At 49.7% G+C, this 20,060-nt stretch overlaps 1 protein-coding gene across 2 annotated transcripts; it reads right to left on the minus strand.

Moving 5' to 3' along the window:
- Positions 1-399: 399 nt before the first annotated feature.
- On the minus strand, positions 400-17,855 carry ERGIC3 (ERGIC and golgi 3). Of its 2 annotated transcripts, XM_032295125.1 has the most exons (14): positions 17,698-17,855; positions 17,490-17,560; positions 17,283-17,370; positions 16,943-17,062; positions 11,631-11,724; positions 9,808-9,973; positions 9,617-9,674; positions 3,872-3,886; positions 3,223-3,254; positions 1,895-1,991; positions 1,753-1,817; positions 913-1,049; positions 778-833; positions 400-602 (listed from the first exon to the last, which is right to left on the minus strand). In XM_032295125.1, the coding sequence occupies exons 1-14, from the start codon at positions 17,783-17,785 to the stop codon at positions 523-525; spliced, it is 1,167 nt and encodes a 388-aa protein (XP_032151016.1). In that variant the 5' UTR covers positions 17,786-17,855; the 3' UTR covers positions 400-522. The 2 variants fall into 2 exon arrangements, with proteins under 2 accessions (XP_032151016.1, XP_032151017.1); XM_032295126.1 differs by lacking the exon at positions 3,872-3,886.
- Positions 17,856-20,060: the final 2,205 nt, after the last annotated feature.

Consider the following 20,060-nt stretch of genomic DNA (forward strand, 5'->3'; position numbering starts at 1 on the left):
GTGGGGCTTGGCACAGAGTGGGATCAGCGAGTGTGATAGGATCAGGTGACTGAGCCCAGGGTGGTGGGGAATGGCCCCAGCTTTACCCATCAATGAAGAGGTGGCAGGCCCCAGCCTGCACTCAGAGCCCTGAATTAATGGCCTGGGGTTGGTCACTCATGAGCCTGGAAGCCATGGTGGCTCCAAGAAGCTCAACCTGAAAAGGTCCTTCTGAATCCTGCGGCTGAATCCGAGGGACCCAGGACAGGGCTGTGGGCTAGACATGAGCCTGGTTTGAATAAACCCCAGTTAACCAGGGGATGCCCATGTGGGGCTCCCAATTCATCAGTCACGATTGCCTTCAATGAGTGGCCATGATGAGGCTCTGGCCACCCCAAGGATCACAAGGACACCAGTGAGTACTATCACAACCAATAGATTTATCAACCTGGGGCTGGGAGTGACCAAGGAAGGTGGCAGAGGCTAGGGGACAGAACCACAGGCCAGGGAAAAAGAGGAGACAGAGAATAATGCCGAGGGTGACTACGTTGTCTTCCCTAGATCAATTTTCTTCTGGATGGCTCGTGCTGAGTGGTAGATGAGCGAATCGATGAGTCCAGCCACTGGGAGAGAAACAAGGGCTGGCACTGGCCCAGTGGGGGCCTTGGCTTTTGATGCTGAGAGCCTGGTCATTTAACTGGCCAGGCCAGCATCTGCCCCTTCACCCAAAAGAAAACCTGGGGTGCCCAGGTTTGACCTTCCCCACCTCACTGCTTACAGACACCCTGGGCCTCTTACCTGTGAACATGCCCCCAATGATAGCGCACACGCCTGTCAGGAAGTGGGTAAAGGACCTGGTGGAGGGAGCAGGCGGGCTCAGCAGGTACGCTCCTCCCTCAGGCCCAGGCCCTGGCCGCTCTGCCCCACCCTTACCTGTGCTTCTCCGTCAGCTTCACCATCATGGGCGAGAGCTCATAGAGGACAAAGACTCCAGGAAGGCCCTGGTCGCCCAACAGCCCATTGGCAACCTTCTCATGTCTGGTCACGGAGAACTGATTTGTCCTCAGTACCTGGGGTGAGATGGGAGGCTAGGCCAGGGCTAGGGCTACGAGCTGACACCAGCCACCATCAGCCCCACCCCTGCTCCTGCCCCTTTCCTGTTAAGGCTTAACGGTGTGGAGGGAGAAAATACGGCACCATGCTGGTGGCCAGCACTGCAAGGCCTGGTCCACTAGATCCCCTCTCCTAGCCTCGGCCTCAGACTTCCCCGCCAGTTGCCAGCTCTTTAGTTTACTATCCTGGTGGCGTTTGGTGGGTGCTCTCACGAGGGTTCAGGCTGAGAAGCAGCTTTCCAAAGCCGTATCACCAAGGCTGAACTGACTTCCTCTGCCCTCAGCCCCTCGCATCCTGCCGCTCTGCTGAGATGCTGCTCCACAGGCCACAGCAGCCATGGGAACGGGGACCCAGAGGCTTGCCCTGCCTAACCCTCAGCCCAGACCGGCCACAGGGGACAGTGAGGCAGGCAGACAGTGGGCACCAGAGGAATTAATGAAGGTGGTTGGGGCAGTACAAAGAGCAGGTGCTTTGAATCCCACAGCCCCAAGCCTGCATTCCACCTGGGAGGGCAAATTCCCCACCCTATCTGTGCCTCAGTCTTTCATCCACTACGTGAGGATGAGGCAGCTTTCACTCCCCAGACTGACAGAACTAAATGCAGGAACTCCAATGCTTGACTCCACGTAGGAGACTCCGGTAGGGAGCTCCCTGACTCACCTCCCCATCCACCTTCATGTACACAGTGGGCACCACCTTCACAAAGTACTGGAACATCATGGAAGCTGAGGGGAAAACAAAGCACTGGGCATGAGTACCCAGCAGGTCTTCTGCAGCTGGGGGCTGCCTCCTGGGCTGGTACCTTGGGGTGCAGTGACATTGGTGTGGTCCAGGGGGTTCACAATGCCTGGATAGTCCTCCCCAAATGACAGGTGCTGGATGTAGTGGGTCATGTTGATCTGTAAACAACACCATCCAAAGCTCTGATGACAGCAGCAGACAGGGACACCTGGGTCTGTCTGCAGCGATGTGGGAGGAAGGGGAGGCAGGCCCTGTCTGGAAGAAGGCTATGGCCATTAAGGGGACAACCTCCCCGAGACAGGTATCCCCACTCCCTACCTAGAAACTCTTTCTTGCACAGCCTGCAAACTCCTGGGGTTCCAGATTTCTTTCTTTTTTGGAGACAGGGTCTTACTCTGTCGCCCAGGCTGGAGTGCAGGGGTGTGATCTTGGCTCACTGCAGCCTCTACCTCCTGGGTTCAAGCAGTTCTCCTGCTGCTGCCTCCCGAGCAGCTGGGATTACAGGTGCACACCACCACGCCCAGCCAATTTTTGTATTTTGTTTTTTTGAGATGGAGTCTCACTCTGTCGCTCAGGCTGGAGTACAATGGCACGATCTTGGCTCACTGCAGCCTCAGCCTCCTGAATAGCTGGGATTATAGGTATGTGTCACCACACCCAGCTATTTTAAAATTTTTAGTCGAGACAGGATTTCACCATGTTGGTCAGGCTGGTCTTGAACTCCTGACCTCGTGATCCACCCGTCTTGGCCTCCCGAAGTGCTGGGATTACAGGCGTAAGCCACCACGCCTGGTCAGATTCTGGATTTCTTAAAATAGCAGCTTCACTTGTATGTTAGGCACACAGAGAGTGGCAGGTGGTAGCTTTGCCTGGAGGTCTAGGCCATGGAGGCCCCGAACCCCCAGATGTACTCCTTTCCTGCTCCCCTGCGTATCAAACTCAGCCACTAGAAGGATCTTTCAAAAATGCAAATTTGATCACATTGTGACCCTGCCTAAAGAAGGCCGACAGCTTTCTACTGTTCTCATGAGAAGGAGGTGACTCCTCAGAGTGGCCTCTGAGGCCTGTGTGGTCTGGTACCTGCCTTCTTCTCCAGCCTCACCCATCTAAGCCTCGCCTGCAGCAGTTCCTTAGAAGGGCCATGCTTCCGCCTGACCTTGTGCTGAGGCTCTATCTAGGATGTTCTTATCCAACCCCAACCTTGCCCCTAGCCTGCTCAGAGCTCAGTTCAAAAGTCACTCACTTAACCCTCCAGCTGGATCCCCTATCAGAATATGGTGTATTTTCCATAAGCAATCCCCACTCCCAGGACATTCCTACCAGGAAACGAAGGCAGCAACCAAGCCTCCCACCCCCACCTGCCCTCCATGGTTTCCATCTGGTACGTACGTTGTCAAGGCCAAAGCTCTGCAAGTCATGGACTAGGAGAGAAGGGAGAAGGTGTCATTAGTAGGAGCGGCACTGGCCTCCCTGAGAGTCCTACATGGCGAACGACCTGCTCTTCTCTGACCCCTCATTTGTTCTCCAGCCTGGCTCTGATTAAGGACAGCCAGAAAGGGCAAGCCTTGGGCCTGTGAGAGAGTCCATGCCCTCCTTAGGAGTCGTAAGAACAGACCCTGGTTCCTCCCTGACATTCACAGGGAACTCTAGGCCTTCACTTCCACCATGGCCCTGCCTGTATCTCCGAAAACAAAATCGGCTCTCACTAACAAGAGCTGATGGCAAATCACTGAACCCAAAGTGACGTGGGACCTGAGAATGCCATCCACATTCTTTCCCTGCCTCCACCCTTAAAGCTCCCCAGAGGAAATCCCATGGGCACCCTGTACCAACTGTCCCACAACCAGTTATTCCTGTCCGCTAGCCTCAATCCCTCCTGCGAGGAACCATACTTCACAGATACATCCCAGTCCTTTTTATGGTCACCAGCAGCCAGGCCAGAGGAGACCCAATCCCAGACCCAACCTCCCCCCATCCTGGTAGGGCAGGCTGCCCCAGAAGTAGGGGCTTGGCCTCCCTGGGGTACATGGCCACTTACTCTCCACAGCATGTACTGCAGCATGAGGGAGGGAGGAGAGAGAAGGGAGGAAGAGAAGAAAGGTTCAGAGCTTCACAATGAGAACGATGGAGCAAGATATGTGGCAAGAGGGAGGACTGGAAGATTCCTGCCTCAGCAACACAGTCTGGCCCCAGCTAACAAGCCTCATCCTGGCTCACTCCTCGAGAATGAACTTCCCTGACCAGAGAAGAGTGAGAGAGTGGCCGAGGAAGGACAAAAGACCTAGAGCCCAAAGAGCCATGTTCCTGGCTGTGTGGTCTTGGGCAAATCACTTGCTCTTTCTGGGGCTCAGTGCTCTCCTTTGCAAAGCGCTGTCTTAAGGATCAGGTGGGATCTAAGATGGGAAAATACTTGTAAACTTTACAATCTAAGAGATTATTACCACCACCACCACCACCACCACCACCACCCCGCCCGCCCCACTCATTCCCCGGCTCCGCAAGGATGTTAGAAACTCACTCCCAGGCCTCAATTCAGCCTATCTCTGGCTTTGGGCAATTGTAGCTTTGTGTTTATACATCATTTCAAATACAGAGCACCCCTGGCCCTGGGATCCACAAGTCTAACAGCCCCAGGCAGAGAAGCAGAGGGGCTGCCACTCTGGCTCTATGTCCTACTAAGTGCCTGCCAGGCCTTGTGCCAACAGCTTGATACTCAACATTGTCCTACCATCCTGGCCACGACCACCCTTTTCTTCCACCTTCCTCCAGAGTGAAGAGGGGGCTCCAGGGCACTGCAGGGTCCTCCAGCCCCACCCACTTGCCCCTCCCCAACACAGCCCCACCCCCACAGACTACCCGCAAGACCAGCAGAGTTACCCTCCAGGGGGCCCTTTCCTCCTGGTCACCTCAACCACTTGGAGAGGCCATCTTCATACCCTGGGCTCTGTCACTGCATGGCTCTGTCCATCCTTTATTGGGACCTGCCTTCAACCCCTGGGACCCTTTTCACCTTCTTGCTGCAGCTACAGACTGGCTCTTCCTTCCTGGCACTAGTTCTCTTGCATCCCCTCAACTATCTTCTCTCCATACACAACTCTTGCTGCCCTAAAGAGAGGTCCTTCTGGCCAGATGCAGTAGCCCACATCTGTAATCCCAGCACTTTGGGAGGCTGAGACAGGCGGATCACTTGAGGTCAGAAGTTTGAGGCCAGCCTGGCCAGCATGGTGAAAACCCATCTCTACTAAAAATACAAAAAAAATTAGCCAGGCATGGAGGTGCATACCTGTAGTCCCAGCTACCCGGGAAGCGGAGGCAGGAGAATGGCTTGAACCTGGGAGGTGGAGGTTGCAGTGACCCTCGATCACACCACTGCACTCCAGCCTGGGCAACAGAGCAAGGCTCTGCCTCAACAACAAAAAAAAGAGTGGTCCTTCTTGCTCCTTGCTGCCACTTCCAGATCATTGTCCCTTTACCTGCCTTAAAAATGCACAATAGCTCTCATTGGTAATCCTAACACTTTAGGAGGCCAAAGTGGGAGGATCGCTTGAACCCAGGAGCCTGGGCAACAGGGCAAGACCCACTCTCTGCTGGGGGGGCAGGGAGAGAAAGAAAAATTAATTAGCCAGGCATCGAGCCATACTGCCTGTAGTCTCAGCTCCTTGGGAGGCTAAGGTGCAAGGATCTGTTGAGTCCAGGAGGTCAAGGCTGCAGTGAGCCAAGATCATGCCAGGGCACTCCAATCTGGGCAACAGAGTGAGATCCTGTCTCAAAAAAAAAAAAAAAAAAAAAAAAAAAAAAAACCCCAGCTTCAAAGCTCATGGCAAACCAGCCCTGCTTGTTTCAGTCACCTAGGTATTATGGGACCTCTAGGACAGTGCTCCCATGCCATTTCTCAACAGCTTGGGCAACTGCCTGTCACTCTCCTGTACTACCTCTGTCACAGTCACAGTTTCTAGTGAATTCCATATCCACATAGATGATCCTTCCAATACCCTGGCCTCCCAGTTCCTGGACATCTTTTCCTTTCTAATCTTATTCTCTGCCTGCCTGAGCCACTTGCTCAGTTGGTCATTCTCTAAACTTTGTCATTAACAAAGCCCCTTCCGTGACTTCAATTTCAAGCAACTCATGCTGCAACCACCAGCTTTCTAATTTCCTCCAGTCCCCCAATTCCGGTAATTTGTTGACACCACACTTAGGACTGCAGTCCCTGCTTCTCCTGCCCGCTCACTGGCTTCCCTACATCCTGTCTTTCCTCCTTTCCTAGCTTATACGCTGTGGTCCAGAATCACAACTACTTCTTTACATATTCGTTTAACTCCCTCACCTTTGCAGGCACCTGGCAACACCAAAGCCCAGGTGATTCCAACGTTCTGTCTACTCTGAGTCCACTCCCACACAGCTGGGAAGAAACCAGACAACCATGCTGACATCCACAGGGAACTCCAGGCCTTCTCTTTCCATTTACAGCCACAGGGAGGCCTAGTGCTGTGTGGCAATCCTCCTCTATTTTCCCAGTCCACGCACTCTTCCACTCCAAAATGACCTGCCACACCTTTTCTTTTAAGTCTCCAACACCTCCTTCCTTCTCATTCTCAACTGAGGATCTTTCTTCCTACATCATGGAGAAGACAGGAAGACTCAGAAGAGACTGTACTTCTGCCACCCCTGCTACCAACCTACCTGTACCTACAGAGCCTGCCTTTCCTCCTATTGCTAAGTTTGGCCTTTCTACACGTGTAAGGCACTAGATTCTGTCTTCTTTCTCCTTCTGCAGGACTTACTCCAGTAATTGTTGGTCTTATCTCTGGAGCGTCACTTGTGCTCTCCTTAGTCAATAATTTCCAACAGCATATTAATATTCTGCTCCATCGCCCTTCTAAGAAAAGCCTCCCGCGACTCCACATTTCCCTCCAGCTTCCCAGGCTCTCTCCTCCCCTAAGAGCAAATTCCACTATAGAGCTGTCTACACTTACTCACTCCAACTCCTCTCCCATTCCCTCCTGAGCCCACTCTATGGTGGTCCCTATCACACCCCTCAAATAACTCAGTCAAGGCCATAAATGACTGTTGCATTAGATACCTCATTGTCAGTTCCTGCTCAACATCCAGAAACATCTGATTCGGTATTTGAAACACCCATTCACGGCTGGCAGGATGTCACCCTCCTGGCTTGCACTCCTCCTTCACCAGGGTTTCTTACCTGTCTGACAGTTCCCCCTGACACCCTTGGCTTGAATGTGGGAGGCCTGGCACCCAGACCTTCGAGCTCCCTCTTCTCCAGCTACTCTCACACCTCCAGGGTGATTTCATCCAGTCCCAAGGCTCCATACATATGCTGATGATGCCAACATTTGCATCTCCAGTCAAGTCCTCTCCCTGAACTCCAGGCTTGATTGGACAACTACTTACTTGACACCTTGGGTGTCTAGAAGGACACCAAACACTTTTGGTCTGAACATGTCAAAAGCTGAATACCAGCTGTACAATCTCATTTCCGAACACCTAAACCTGCCGAATCTTCCTCATCTTGCTAAATGGCAACTCCATGCTTCTTACTACCCAGGTACAAAACTTTAGAAGCATCCTTGACTCCTTTTTCCTTTATCCCTCATGCCCATCAGGAACTCTTCTCTGCTCTGCCTTCAAAATACATTCAGAAGCCAGTCACTTCCCACCACTTCCACTGCCACTCTGGGTTGAACCCCACCATCTTTTGCCTGGATTGATCATTGCAAGAGCCTTCTAATGAGCCTCTCTGATTCTGTCCTTTCCCCCGCCCAGTCTTGTCCACAGAGGAGTTAGTTGGAGACCCTTCTAAGTAAGTCGAATCAGGCCCCACTTCTTCAAAGCCCTACAATGGCCTCTCATCTAATGCAGAGTAAAAGCCCAAGTCCCTACAATGCCCCTGTAAGTCCTGCATGACATGGCCCTGTGACCTCACTTCACTTTTTTGGAGACGAAGTCTCACTGTCACCCAGGCTGGAGTGCAATGACACCATCTCAGCTCACTGTACAATCCACCTTCCAGGTTCAAGACATTCTCGGGCCTCAGCCTCCCAAGTAGCTGGGATTACAGGAATGCGCCACCACGCTCAGCTAGTTTTTATATTTTTAGTAGAGATGGGGTTTCACCATCTTGGCCAGGCTGGTCTTGAACTCCTGACGTCAGGTGATCCACCTGTCTCGGCCTCCCAAAGTGCTGGGATTACAGGCGTGGGCACTGCCCCAGGCCTCTCTCACTTCATTTCTAACCATGCTCCTCTGTTCCAGTCATGCTAACCTTCTTACAGTATCCTGAACTTGCTAAGCACATTCTGGCTTCAGGAATTTGCACTTAATGTTCTCTCTGCTCGTAACACATCCCCCCAGACATCCACACGCTGGCTCCCTCACTTTCTTCAGGTCTTTGCTCAATTATTACCTCAAAGAGTCTTTCCCTGACCTCCCTATTTAAAATAGGACCCTCACTGCCATACCCTAGCCCCTCACCACTACCATCTATATCCTGGCTTGTTTTGGTCCATATGACTTAACGGCATCTGATATACCATATGCAGATGCTCCCTAACCTACACTGGGGTTACATCCCAATCAACTCATTGCAAGTTGAAAATATCATTAAGTTTGCTAGGTGTGGTGGCTCACGCCTGTAATCCCAGCACTTTGGGAGGCCAAGGCAGGTGAATCAAAGGTCAGGAGTTTGAGACCAGCCTGGCCAACAAGGTGAAACCCCATCTACTAAAAATACAAAAATTAGCTGGGCATGGTAGCAGGTGCCTGTAATCCCAGCTACTCGGGAATCTCAGGCAGGAGGATTGTTTGAACCCAGGAGGCGGAGGTTGCAGTGAGCCGAGATCATGCCATTGCATTCCAGCCTGGGCGACAGGGCGAGACTGTCTCAAAAAAAAAATTTTTTTTAATCTGGTTTTTGGAGTTTTCAGAAAAAAAAAAAAAAAAATTGCAAGCTGAACCATTGTTAATTGGGGACCATTTATTTTTTATATACTTATTTATTGTCTATTTCTTTACAAGAATGTTCTGAGGGCACAGCCTTTCTTCACTCCTGTACCCTTAGCAACTAGACTAGTAGGCAATTACTAAATATCTCATGAATGCATGAATGAAAAAATGAGTTGTTTCCTATGATCCATGTTAGAGGAAGTTAAAAAAAAAAAAGAAAAAAATTAGTAAAAAATAAAAAAAGAAAAAACGAATGAGAATAAATCTCATTTGTTCACCCCAACAACCCTGTGAGTGGGTTCTAGTATCATCATCCCCATTTTACAGAAGTAACAACTCAGTAGGGCTCAATATTTCCCATAATATGATATAGCTCAGGAGTGGCAGAACCTGTGCTCCAGCCTAGCTCTGCTTCTCCCAAAGCCTCATGCACGGGCCACTGTCAGACACTGGGGGTGACCATTTCAACAAGCACCTACCAGAAGCCAGGCTCCGTGCTATCATCTTTAACCTGCACAAATACTCTGTGAGATAAGTGCCCTCATTACCATTTTATAAAGCAGGAAACAGAAGTCAAAAAGATTAAGAAACCTTCTCAAAGTCACACAGCCCGTAAGGTCTGAAACTGGTATCTGAACACAGGCACTCTGGGTCCTCGGCCTGTGCTCTTAGCCACTGTGCCAAACTGCTGCCCTGAGATGAAGGCCTACTGTGGCAAAACGGTTGCCAAACACAAATGAGCAACAGGCAAGGGAGAACCACTCAAACTCACCAAGGTGGCCAGCATCTAGACCTCCCCAGCTGGTGCAGGATTACTCACCATGCACATGGGACTGCTGGAAGCTCTTCCCAGGGGCAAAGTGGAAGTTTCCGGCCACCTGTAAGGAACATTCTCTCTCATTTTCCAGCTGTGTCCTCCTTTTGCCTACTGAGGGCCTCAGTGGGCCCTCAATTTCCAGCGGAACTCACCCAGCCCAACTGGCCCTATCTTGCCTTGATTTCTCCCGATACCTTATTGACTTCCAAGAAGCCATACACCTGGCAGCCTTCATTCTTCTGCTCTTGCATCTTCTGGCTGAAGCCCTCTCGCCGGCACTGCTCAATAGTATCAGGGTTCTTGAAGGCCCAGCCTCTCCGGCGATATGCCTCCCGCACATCTTCACAGGTGTTACAGCACCTGTGGGGCAGGGAGTGACAGTGAGTATGTCAAAGAGGCACAAGTCCAATGCTGGCATCTTAGGATATAGAGCCTGAGCAGCTCTGCCTGCTAATGAAGGCTCTGCTAGCCTCATCCCTGACCACCAAACATTTTTCAAATGTGTTTCCTCAGTGGCAGAAGGACTGTTTTCTGTTTTTTAATTTTTCAAATATTTTGTAGAGATAGGGTCTTGCTATGTTGCCCAGGCTGGTCTCAAACTCCTGAGCTCAAGTGATTCACCTACCTCGGCCTCCCAATGTGCTAGGGATTACAGGTGTGAGCCATTGTGCCCAGTCTAGGACTGTGAAAAATATATATTCCCATTGTGTTTGGGGTGATGACAAGTTTTGGGGACACAGAGTGGTGACTGCATGACACTGTAAAGGTACTTACTGCCACTGAGCTCAGCACACCTATTAAAATATGGGCCAGGTACGGTGGCTCACGTCTGTAATACCAACACTTTGGAAGGCTAAGGTGTGCGATCACCTGAGGCCGGGAGTTTGAGACCAGCCTGACCAACATGGAGAAACCCTGTCTCTACTAAAATACAAAAAATTAGCCAGGCTAATTTTTTGGTGGCGCATGCCTGTAATCCCAGCTACTCAGGAGGCTGAGGTAGGACAATCACTTGAATCAGGAGGCGGAGGTTGCAGTGAGCTGAGAGCACACCATTGCATTCCAGCCTGGGCAACAAGAACAAAACTGTCTCAAAAAAAAAAAAAAAAAAAATTAAAATGGTAAATGTTATTTTACAAAAAAAAAAATTGTTAAAATGGTAACTTTTATGTCACATATATTATTTCTCCACAGTAAAAAAAAAAAAAAAGTGGGGCATGGTGGCTCATGCCTGTAATTCTAGCACTTTGGGAGGCCCAGGTGGGCGAATCACAAGGTCAGGAGTTCGAGACCTGCCTGGCCAATATGGTGAAATCCCGTCTCTACTAAAAATACAAAAATTAGCCAGGCATCGTGGTGGGCGCCTGTAATCCCAGCTACTCAGGAGGCTGAGGCAGCAGATTCACTTGAACCTGGGAGGCAGAGGTTGCAGGGAGGCAGAGGTTGCAGTGAGCCAAGATCGCGTCACCACTCCAGCCTGGGCGACAGAGTGAGACTCTGTGTCTCAAAAAATAAATAAATAAGTAAATAATTAAGTATATATTCCCAGGCCCCGCCCTAGACCTGCTAAATCAGTCTTGTAGAAGTCGAGGCCTGGGAAACACAACAGCAGTTATCAGATACTGAGGGTCTAATAATCTTCAGTGCTTTACGTATCATATACATCTAATCCATATGTGACTCTTACGAGAAGACATTATTATCATCCCCCTTCACATAGAGAGGTTACATGGCTTGGTCCAAGGAAACAAGAACCCTGGCAGTTGGGACTCCAGAAACCACCTCTAAACCATTTCTGTAGGCTGAAGGGCAGAGACCACTTCAGCTTCCTTTCTAGGTCTGCAGCTCCCAGGCTGGTCACAAAGCCTCAGTCACCTGCACCAGGATCAATGACAGAGGCACACGCCCCACCTATTCTAGATTCTTGGTCTGACCACCTGCCATAGTCTGACTGAGGCTGAGGCTGGCTGACAGATGGTGCCTGATGGGAACCCTGCTCCCGCTACCCCCAGCTCACTTGATATCTTCTGACTCAGCACCATAGCAGCTCTCACAGCGGTCAGGGTCCAGGGAGTCAGGGTCAAACACCGTCACCTCGACTTTCCCAAGCTCTAAGGGGAGAGTAGAAGCAGAGGCATCAGCTGGGGGCAGACACAGTGAAATTGGTAGTGCCAGTTGCTGCCGGAGCCCTTTGGCCAGCAGCCTGGGAATAATAAAAGTTACAGTAACTAATATTCATATAGGACATGCTACAGGTCAGGCATTAAGCACTTCTACACACATATCAATTCTTTTAATAAAAGAAACAGTAAGAAAACAGTAACAATAAATACAGAACATTAGCTGGGTACAGATCACTGTACTTCACATCTGTTGTCTCATTTCATCCCCACAATGACTCTATGAGAGTGGAGGTAATTATCCCTGTTTTATTGAGAAGATGCTGAGGCTCACTGATGACAAGTGACTTTGACCAATGCAACCTAGTAAACAGCAGATTTCATTAACACCATTAACCTCTTTGCTATGCTGCTGCTTCTCAGACCTCTCCCTCTGTATCAGCTCCCTGCCTCTCTAGTCGCCCCATCCTAACTGGTGATTTCCATATTGAATGCTGACCTCCAGACTCAGAATAATCTTTTGATTTTGCCATCTCACCTCAGCTACCCATTTCCATGCTCATATCAAGATCCTGTCATTGCCAATAACTGCAAACCTTCCAAAATTCAACTTCAAATGTCTGAGCCTTCAACTACTTACCATTATTTTCCCAGTTCACTATTTAGTACCCGAAATCTACCAATTCTTTGACGCTATCATGTCATTACTTCCCTCCTTAAATCCCATGGACCACTGTAATTATTCTCTTGCACATACCCAAAACTCACTGTTCTTGTCCTTCGTTTTATAAATCCAGCAAAACCCAAAACCCTGGTTACATTCAACTCTCTGTGCCTGCCTCTTGCCTGAACCTCCCTTAGAACTGCCTAGCCTAGCTATTCCACCTCATTTCTCTAACCAGTTCACTCTTTTTTTTTTTTTTTTTTTGAGACAGAGTTTCACTCTTGTCATCCAGGCTGGAGTGCAGTGGCATGATCTCAGCTCACTGCAACCTCCACCTCCTGAGTTTAAGCGATTCTCCTGCCTCAGCCTCCCAAGTAGCTGGGATTACAGGTGCCCACCACCATGCCCGGCTAATTTTTGTATTTTTGGTAGAGACGGGGTTTCACTATGTTGGCCAGGGTGGTCTTGGACTCCTGACCTCAGGTGATCCACTCATCTCAGCCTCCCAAAGTGTTGGGATTACAGGCATGAGCCATAGCGCCTGGCCCACTCTCCCATTCTAAGGTGACTTAGACCTTCTCTCTCTCCTTAGGCTTCTAAAACCCCTTCTCTTTCTTCAAGTAGCTAATTGTCCTTCATTTCCATTTCCACTAAGAAAAGAGAAGCAACAGAATTTCACTTGCTCTCACCACCAAACCTACCATCTCACCACTTTCTCCTTCAGCCCCCACCCCATTTCTCAGCTTTCCCTTACGGCAAAACTCCAATAGTCATCTATAGGTAGTATGTCTGCTTCCTTTATGTTCTTTAATCAGATTTTTATCCTCAACAGTATCAAAACTGTTCCTTTCAAAGTCTCCAGGAATCTCTTGTGTTGCCAATTTCAATGGTCAATTCTCACTCCTCATTTTACTGAACTATCAGTAGCTCCTAACACAACTGCTCACTCTCTTCTTGAAACTCCCTCCACTTGGCTTTTGGGACACCTCTTGGTTCTTTTCTATTTCAATGGCTAATCCATCTAAATCTTCCTTCCTGTCCTGACTTCTAAATATTGGAGATGCCCAGGGTACAGGCCCTAGACCTCTTCTCTACCTACATTTATTCTCAAGGTTTCCTCACTTAGTTCAATTGCTTTAACTACCTGCTGATAACTCCTCAATTTACTTCTCCAGTCCTACTCCTCTAAATTCTAGACTGGTAATCTAAGTGCCTCTTAATATCACCAGAGTATAAAATAGGAACCCCAAATTTAACATACCCCAAACCTGAAATTCCTCTTTCCCCCAAATCCTGACCTTACTCTGGGGCAGCCAGCTTCCAAGATGTCCTCAACGATCCCCACTTCCTAATAGTCACACCCTTATACAGTCCTCTCCTACAACAAATAAGGCTGAACTGTGTAACCACTAGTATACTGCAGAAATGATATTGTACAGCCAGGCGCAGTGGCTCACACTGTAATCCCAGCACTTTGGGAGGCCGATGCGGGTGGATCACGAGGTCAGGAGTTCAAGACCAGCCTGGCCAACATAGTGAAACCCCATCTCTACCAAACATACAAAAAAATTAGCTGGGGGTGGTGGTGGGCACCTGTAATACCAGCTACTTGGGAGACTGAGGCAAGAATTGCTTGAACCTAGGAGGCAGAGGTTGCCGTGAGCTGAGATCACGTCATTGCACTCCAGCCTGGGCGACAGTGTAAGACTCCATCTCAACAACAAAAAAAGAAATCAATGATGTTGTACAACTTCTTCTGAGGCTGGGTCATAAAAAAAGTTAGTTTTGTTGTTGTTGTTGAGATAGTTTTGCTCTTGTTGCCCAGGCTGGAGTGCAGTGGCGTGATCTTGGCTCACTGCCATCTCTGCCTCCTGGGTTCAAGTGATCTCCTGCCTCAGCCTCCTGAGTAGCTGGGATTACAGGCATGTGCCACCATGCCTGGTTAATTTTTTATTTTTATTTTTTGTATTTTTAGTAGAGAAAGGGTTTAACCATGTTGGTCAGGCTGGTCTTAAACTCCTCAATGTAGGTGACCCACCTGCCTTGGCCTCCAAAAGTGCTGGGATTACAGGCATGAGCCACCGTGCCCAGCCAAAGATTTACAGTTTCTACTTTGCTCTCTCTCAGCTCATTTGCAAGATCGAAGTGGGGGAAGCCAGTTGCCATAATGTAAGGACAAACAGCAGCCCTATTTAGAGGTCCATGTGGTGAGGCACCAAGGCATCCTGCCAACAGCCATATGAGTGAGCCCTTCAAAAGTAGATCCCCAGCGAGGCACAGTGGCTCATGCCTGTAATCCCAGCACTCTGGGAGGCCGAGTGGATGAATTAACTGAGATCAGGAGTTCGAGACCAGCCCAGCCAACATGGCGAAACTCCATCTCTACTAAAAATACAAAAATTAGCCAGGTGTGGGGGTGGGCGCCTGTAATCACAGCTACTCGGGAGGCTAAAGCAGGAGAATCACTTGAACCCAGGAGGCAGAGGTTGCAGTGAGCCGAGACCAAGCCACTGCACTCCCTCCTGGGCGGCAGAGCGAAACTCTGTCTCATTAAAAAAAAAAAAAAATCCCTGTGCGGCGCCAGCCCTTCTGCCACAGCCACCATTGGAGAGCAGCAGCCACATCTCTGTGCAACCCTGTAAGCCGTGGGCCTCAGCAAGGGCCACAAGGTAACCAAGAACATGAGCAAGCCCACGCACAGCCACCACCTCAGGTGCCTGACCAAACACACCAAATTCAAGTAGGACGCCATCTGAGAGGTGTCTAGTTTCGCCCCGCACAAGCAGCACGCCATGGAGTTACTGAAGGTCTCCAAGGACACACAGGCCCTCAAGTTTATCAACAAAAGAGTGGAGACACAAATCCACACCAATAGGAAGCAGCAGTTGCTAAGCAACATCCAGGCCATCATGAGAAAAGCTGCTGCCAAGAAAGACTGAGCCCCCTGCCCTGCCCTCTTCCTTGAAATAAAGACAGCTTGACAGAAAAAAGGTAAATTAAAAAAAATAAGTAGGCCAAGCGCAGTGGTGCACATCTGTAATCCAAGCACTTTGGGAGGCTGAGGAAGGATCACAAGGTCAGGAGATCAAGACCAGCCTGGCCAACATGGTGAAACTCCATCTCTACTAAAAATACAAAAATTAGCTGCATGTGGTGGCAGGTAATCCCAGCTATTCGGGAGGCTGAGGCAGGAAAATTGCTGGAACCTGGGAGGCGGAGGTTGCAGTAAGCTGAGACCATGCCATTGCACTCCAGCCCGGGTGACAAAGCAAGACTCCATCTCAAAAACAAATAAGTAAATAAAAGTAAATCCTGCAGTCCCCGTCAATCCTGACTGCAACCTCAAGAGATACCCTAAGCCCAAATCACCCAAACAAGTCACTCCTAAATTCCTGACCCAAGGAAACTGAAAAAATAAATGTTTGTTGTACATTTATTTACACAGTAGTGGATATCTAATAGCTACTCCACCCTCCCTCCAAAAAAACCTTCTCCAGCCATCTCCACTTCAAGTCATTCATTTGCTCAGGCTAGAAGCATTGGAATCAAAACCGTGACTTTGCTCTCTTACACTCCACATCCAATCCTACAGCAAATTATGTTGGTTCCACTGGTGCTCCACATGTACCTGCTGAAGCAACGAATGCTAAAACTCCCCACCAGAGTAATCTCTGAGGTGTTAGAAATCCCAGCTTTGGGGGCGGTTTTGCTGTGGTGGTAAACTGAGTTAACGGAGGCATTGGGAAGCCACTGAGATAAAGAAAAGGAAGCTAAAAGCGCGTACCCACTCTGTAGCTGGGATTTTATACATACTACTTCATTTGATCCTATAATCCCATGTGGTTGGTACGACTGTCTTATTACCGCTTTCTAGCTGAAGCTCACAGACTGCAGGAGACAAAGCCAGATCTGATAACTGGCTAGATCTGATAACCAGGCAATCTGACTTGAGAACCTAAATTCTAATCTTAAACCACCTGCATTCCAAAGGGGGAAGAGCATTAAGGGCTGAATTCAGCCGATGGGCTGGGGAAGCAAACCCTCAGAGAAGCCTGGACCCATATTGAGAGTTCTACCAAGGCAAGAGCACATAAGACAAACTTCAACAACTTCAAACCTATCGGTTTTTTTTGTTTTGTTGTTTTTTTATATTTTTAATATATTAAGACGGGGTTTCACCATATTGGCTAGGATGGTCTCGATCTCCTGACCTCGTGATCCGCCCGCCTTGGCTCCCAAAGTGCCGGGATTACAGGCTTGAGCCACTGCGCCCGGCCCAAACCTATGTTATGCAAACTAATCTGCAGGTATGGAGGACCTCTGAGAATAACAGTCAGGTAGATTACCTGACTCAATATGTATAGAGGATTTTAGCCCACTCTGACTTTTACTGGCTGGGGGACCCCTCGGCAAGTCACTTGACTTCTCTAGGTATTAGCAGATTAATGTATTACTGTGCCTGCCACAATCCACTTGCCACCAGGTGGGTAGTCTTGGACACATCCAGCTTTGGGATCTGAGACCCGGCCCCCCTCCCCTAGTTACCATGCCGCTCAGCCTCTGAGCTCACGGGGATGCCATCCTTGTCTAGTCGTTGCTTAAACAGGTTGTGTTCCACATCCAGCTGCTGTTCCCCAGCCACATCCATGGCATCAATGCTCAGATCTGGAAGCGGGAAAGTCAGGCTAAGGTACTGGGACTGTAGGGACAAGGGATATGGATTTTGGAGGGGAAGGGGATACTGGGCCTGTCTTGGGGCAGAACGGGATTAGGAGAAGGAGGTTGTCCTGGGGTCCAATCCAAAACCTAGGACTGGAGGTGTGAATCTGGCAGCCCACATCAGAGCCCTGGGTCTCTCAACTCCCACCCGTGGTAAGGTACTCACAGGCACAAGGCATGTGCGGAAAAAGTACATCGATGTTGATCTTCAGTTTATCTCCCCGCGACTTGTCCACGTAGAGCTCAGGATGCACCTGGGGCAGCGCTACCATAGTAAGACTTGACCCCAAGCCTCTCCCTCCCCACTCCCACCCCTAAAGGTCCTACTCCTAGAATGCCAAGCCCCGCCCAAGCACCAAGTCCCGCCCCTTACCTCCGTGGTGAGGTAATACTGCAGCTCCGACAGAAACAGTAGCAGCATGAGAAGTCCACTGACAATGGTCACTGCAGGACAGGGGGCAAGGGTCAGAATGGCCTCGAAGCCGCTCCCGCAAACACTGGCAGGCCAGTCAGAGTCCAGGAGCCCGAGCCAAGCTCTAGGACCACCCCATCCCTGCGACCCCGGCCCCGCAGCTGCCTACCCGTGGCGCCCCCGCAGGTCTTGACCCGGAAGTCCTCCAGAGTCTTGGGGTAGGCATCGAACTGCTTCAGCTTCCCCAACGCCTCCATGGGGACCGGCCGGAAAGGGGACGCCAGCCGGCCCGCCCCTACAGACTCCCCCTTCCGGCCTGGAGCCACGCCCCGTTTTCCTCACGCAGGCGCAGCAAAACACACGCGTGGCAGCCCTTGGCAGCGCCCGCCCCACCCCGCCCGCCATCTTTAGTCGCTTCTCTTACAGGCGGCCCCACCCACCGATGCTGCCACGCCCCCTTGCGCGGGTATTTGGTTCCGGGAGCTACTGCCCTGACCGCTGCGGTCTGGGGAGGGTCGTTTGCGAGATCTCCGCGGGTTAGAAACGCTAATAACACCGTTCTTGTGCCTTATGCCAGGAACTGCGCCAAGTGTTTAAGACTCTTGGAACATCCTGGAATATCTTGGAACAGTGGTTTTTCGAGTGTATCGGACTGGCAGCATAATTATCAACCTATTAGAAATGCAAATAATTTACTATCAGGAGGAGGGAAAAAAAAAAAGAAATGCGAATGACTGATTCCCACCTACTGCAGCCGAAACGCTAGGAACGGCACCTGGGTGATTCTGATGTAAAGTGAGGGTGTCCGCCCTGAAAGCAGGTGTCACTTATCTCCGTTTTCGAAAGAGCAAACTGGCCGGGCGCGGTGGCTCAAGCCTGTAATCCCAGCACTTTGGGAGGCCGAGGCGGGTGGATCACGAGGTCAAGAGATCGAGACCATCCTGGTCAACATGGTGAAACCCCGTCTCTACTAAAAATACAAAAAAAAAAAAAAAAATTAGCTGGGCATGGTGGTGCGTGCCTGTAATCCCAGCTACTCAGGAGGCTGAGGCAGGAGAATTGCCTGAACCCAGTAGGCGGAGGGTGCGGTGAGCCGAGATCACGCCATTGCACTCCAGCCTGGGTAACATGAGTGAAACTCCGTCTCAAAAAAAAAAAAAAAAAAAAAAAAAAAAAGAGCCAACTGACCTGGAAAAATTAAATAACTTGCCCGAGATCACAGCCAATTAATAGCAGGACCTGCTTCCAACTCGGTTCTCTGGACCTCAAAGTACTCTGGGAACCAGGGTCTTTGGGTTGATTTTACCCCAACAGCGTCCCAGTGCTTCTCCTGAGCGCTGCTTTCTGGCTATTACCCTAAATTGCTTTCCAGGCCCTGGGATCTTCCCGGACAGGCTCTACCCCTCCAGGTTTAGACTCAAGTAATGTGGAGCTTAAGCCTCCCTGACACTTCCCATTGCAGCTCCAGTCTCTGGAGGGACAGCTCCCACGGTAATGGAGCTGCAATAATTAAGATATAAAAGCTCATAGGCTTTCATACAGGAATTCCACTTTAGGAAGTAAAAGCACCATGTCAAGATTAATAGAAAAATAAAAAATGAAAGAAAAAATATGTAAGCAGCTATCCAAGGTTAATAGAAAATAAAATAAAAATATGGACAAAAGTGCCATGACATCTGGGTGGTTGTTACACCTTAAGATATTGAATCTACCTCTTTTGTTGTTTGAGACGGAGCCTTGCTCTGTTGCCCAGGCTGGACGTTGCTCTGTTGCGACGACCTCAGCCTCTCGGGTTCAAGCAGTTCTCCTGCCTGAGCCTCCCGAGCAGCTGGGACTACAGTTGTGCACCACCATGCCCGGCTAATTTTTGCATTTTTAGTAGAGATAGGGTTTCACTATGTTGGCCAGGCTGGTCTCAAACTCCTGACTTCATAATCCCCCCCACCTCGGCCTCCCAAAGTGTTGGGACTACAGGCGTGAGCCACTGCTCCCAGCCGAATCTATCCCTTAAATATTTTTTAAGTGCACCAGGTCATAAAGATGCATAAGACTGTTCAATGGCAAAAATCTGGAGCCAGCCAGAATGCCCAATGATATATTAAATAAATTGAATAAATCACGGTACACCCATTCTATGGAATATTAGGCCATTTTTCAAAAGAATAACGTAAATTACTCCTTTAGGTATACTAAGAATGTTATTTTTAAGGGGGAAAAGATGCCAATTAATGTGTATTCTATCATTCAATTTTTTAAATTAAGAATTGGCTGGGCACAATGGCTCACACCTGTACTCACAGCACTGTGGGAGTTCAAGGAGGGAGGATCACATGAGGCCAGGATATGAGACCAGTCTGGAAAACACAGCAAGACCCCATCTCTACAAAAACTTTAAAAATTATGCCTGTAAGGCCAGGCTTGGTGGCTCACGCCTGTAATCCCAGCACTTTGGGAGGCCGAGGTGGGCGGATCACTTAGGTCAGGAGTTTGAGACCAGCCTGGCCAACATGGTGAAACCCCGTCTCTACTAAA

The sequence above is a fragment of the Sapajus apella genome, unplaced genomic scaffold (assembly GCF_009761245.1).
Source record: "Sapajus apella isolate SASKATOON/1434 unplaced genomic scaffold, GSC_monkey_1.0 scaffold33, whole genome shotgun sequence".
Lineage (NCBI taxonomy): Eukaryota > Metazoa > Chordata > Mammalia > Primates > Cebidae > Sapajus > Sapajus apella.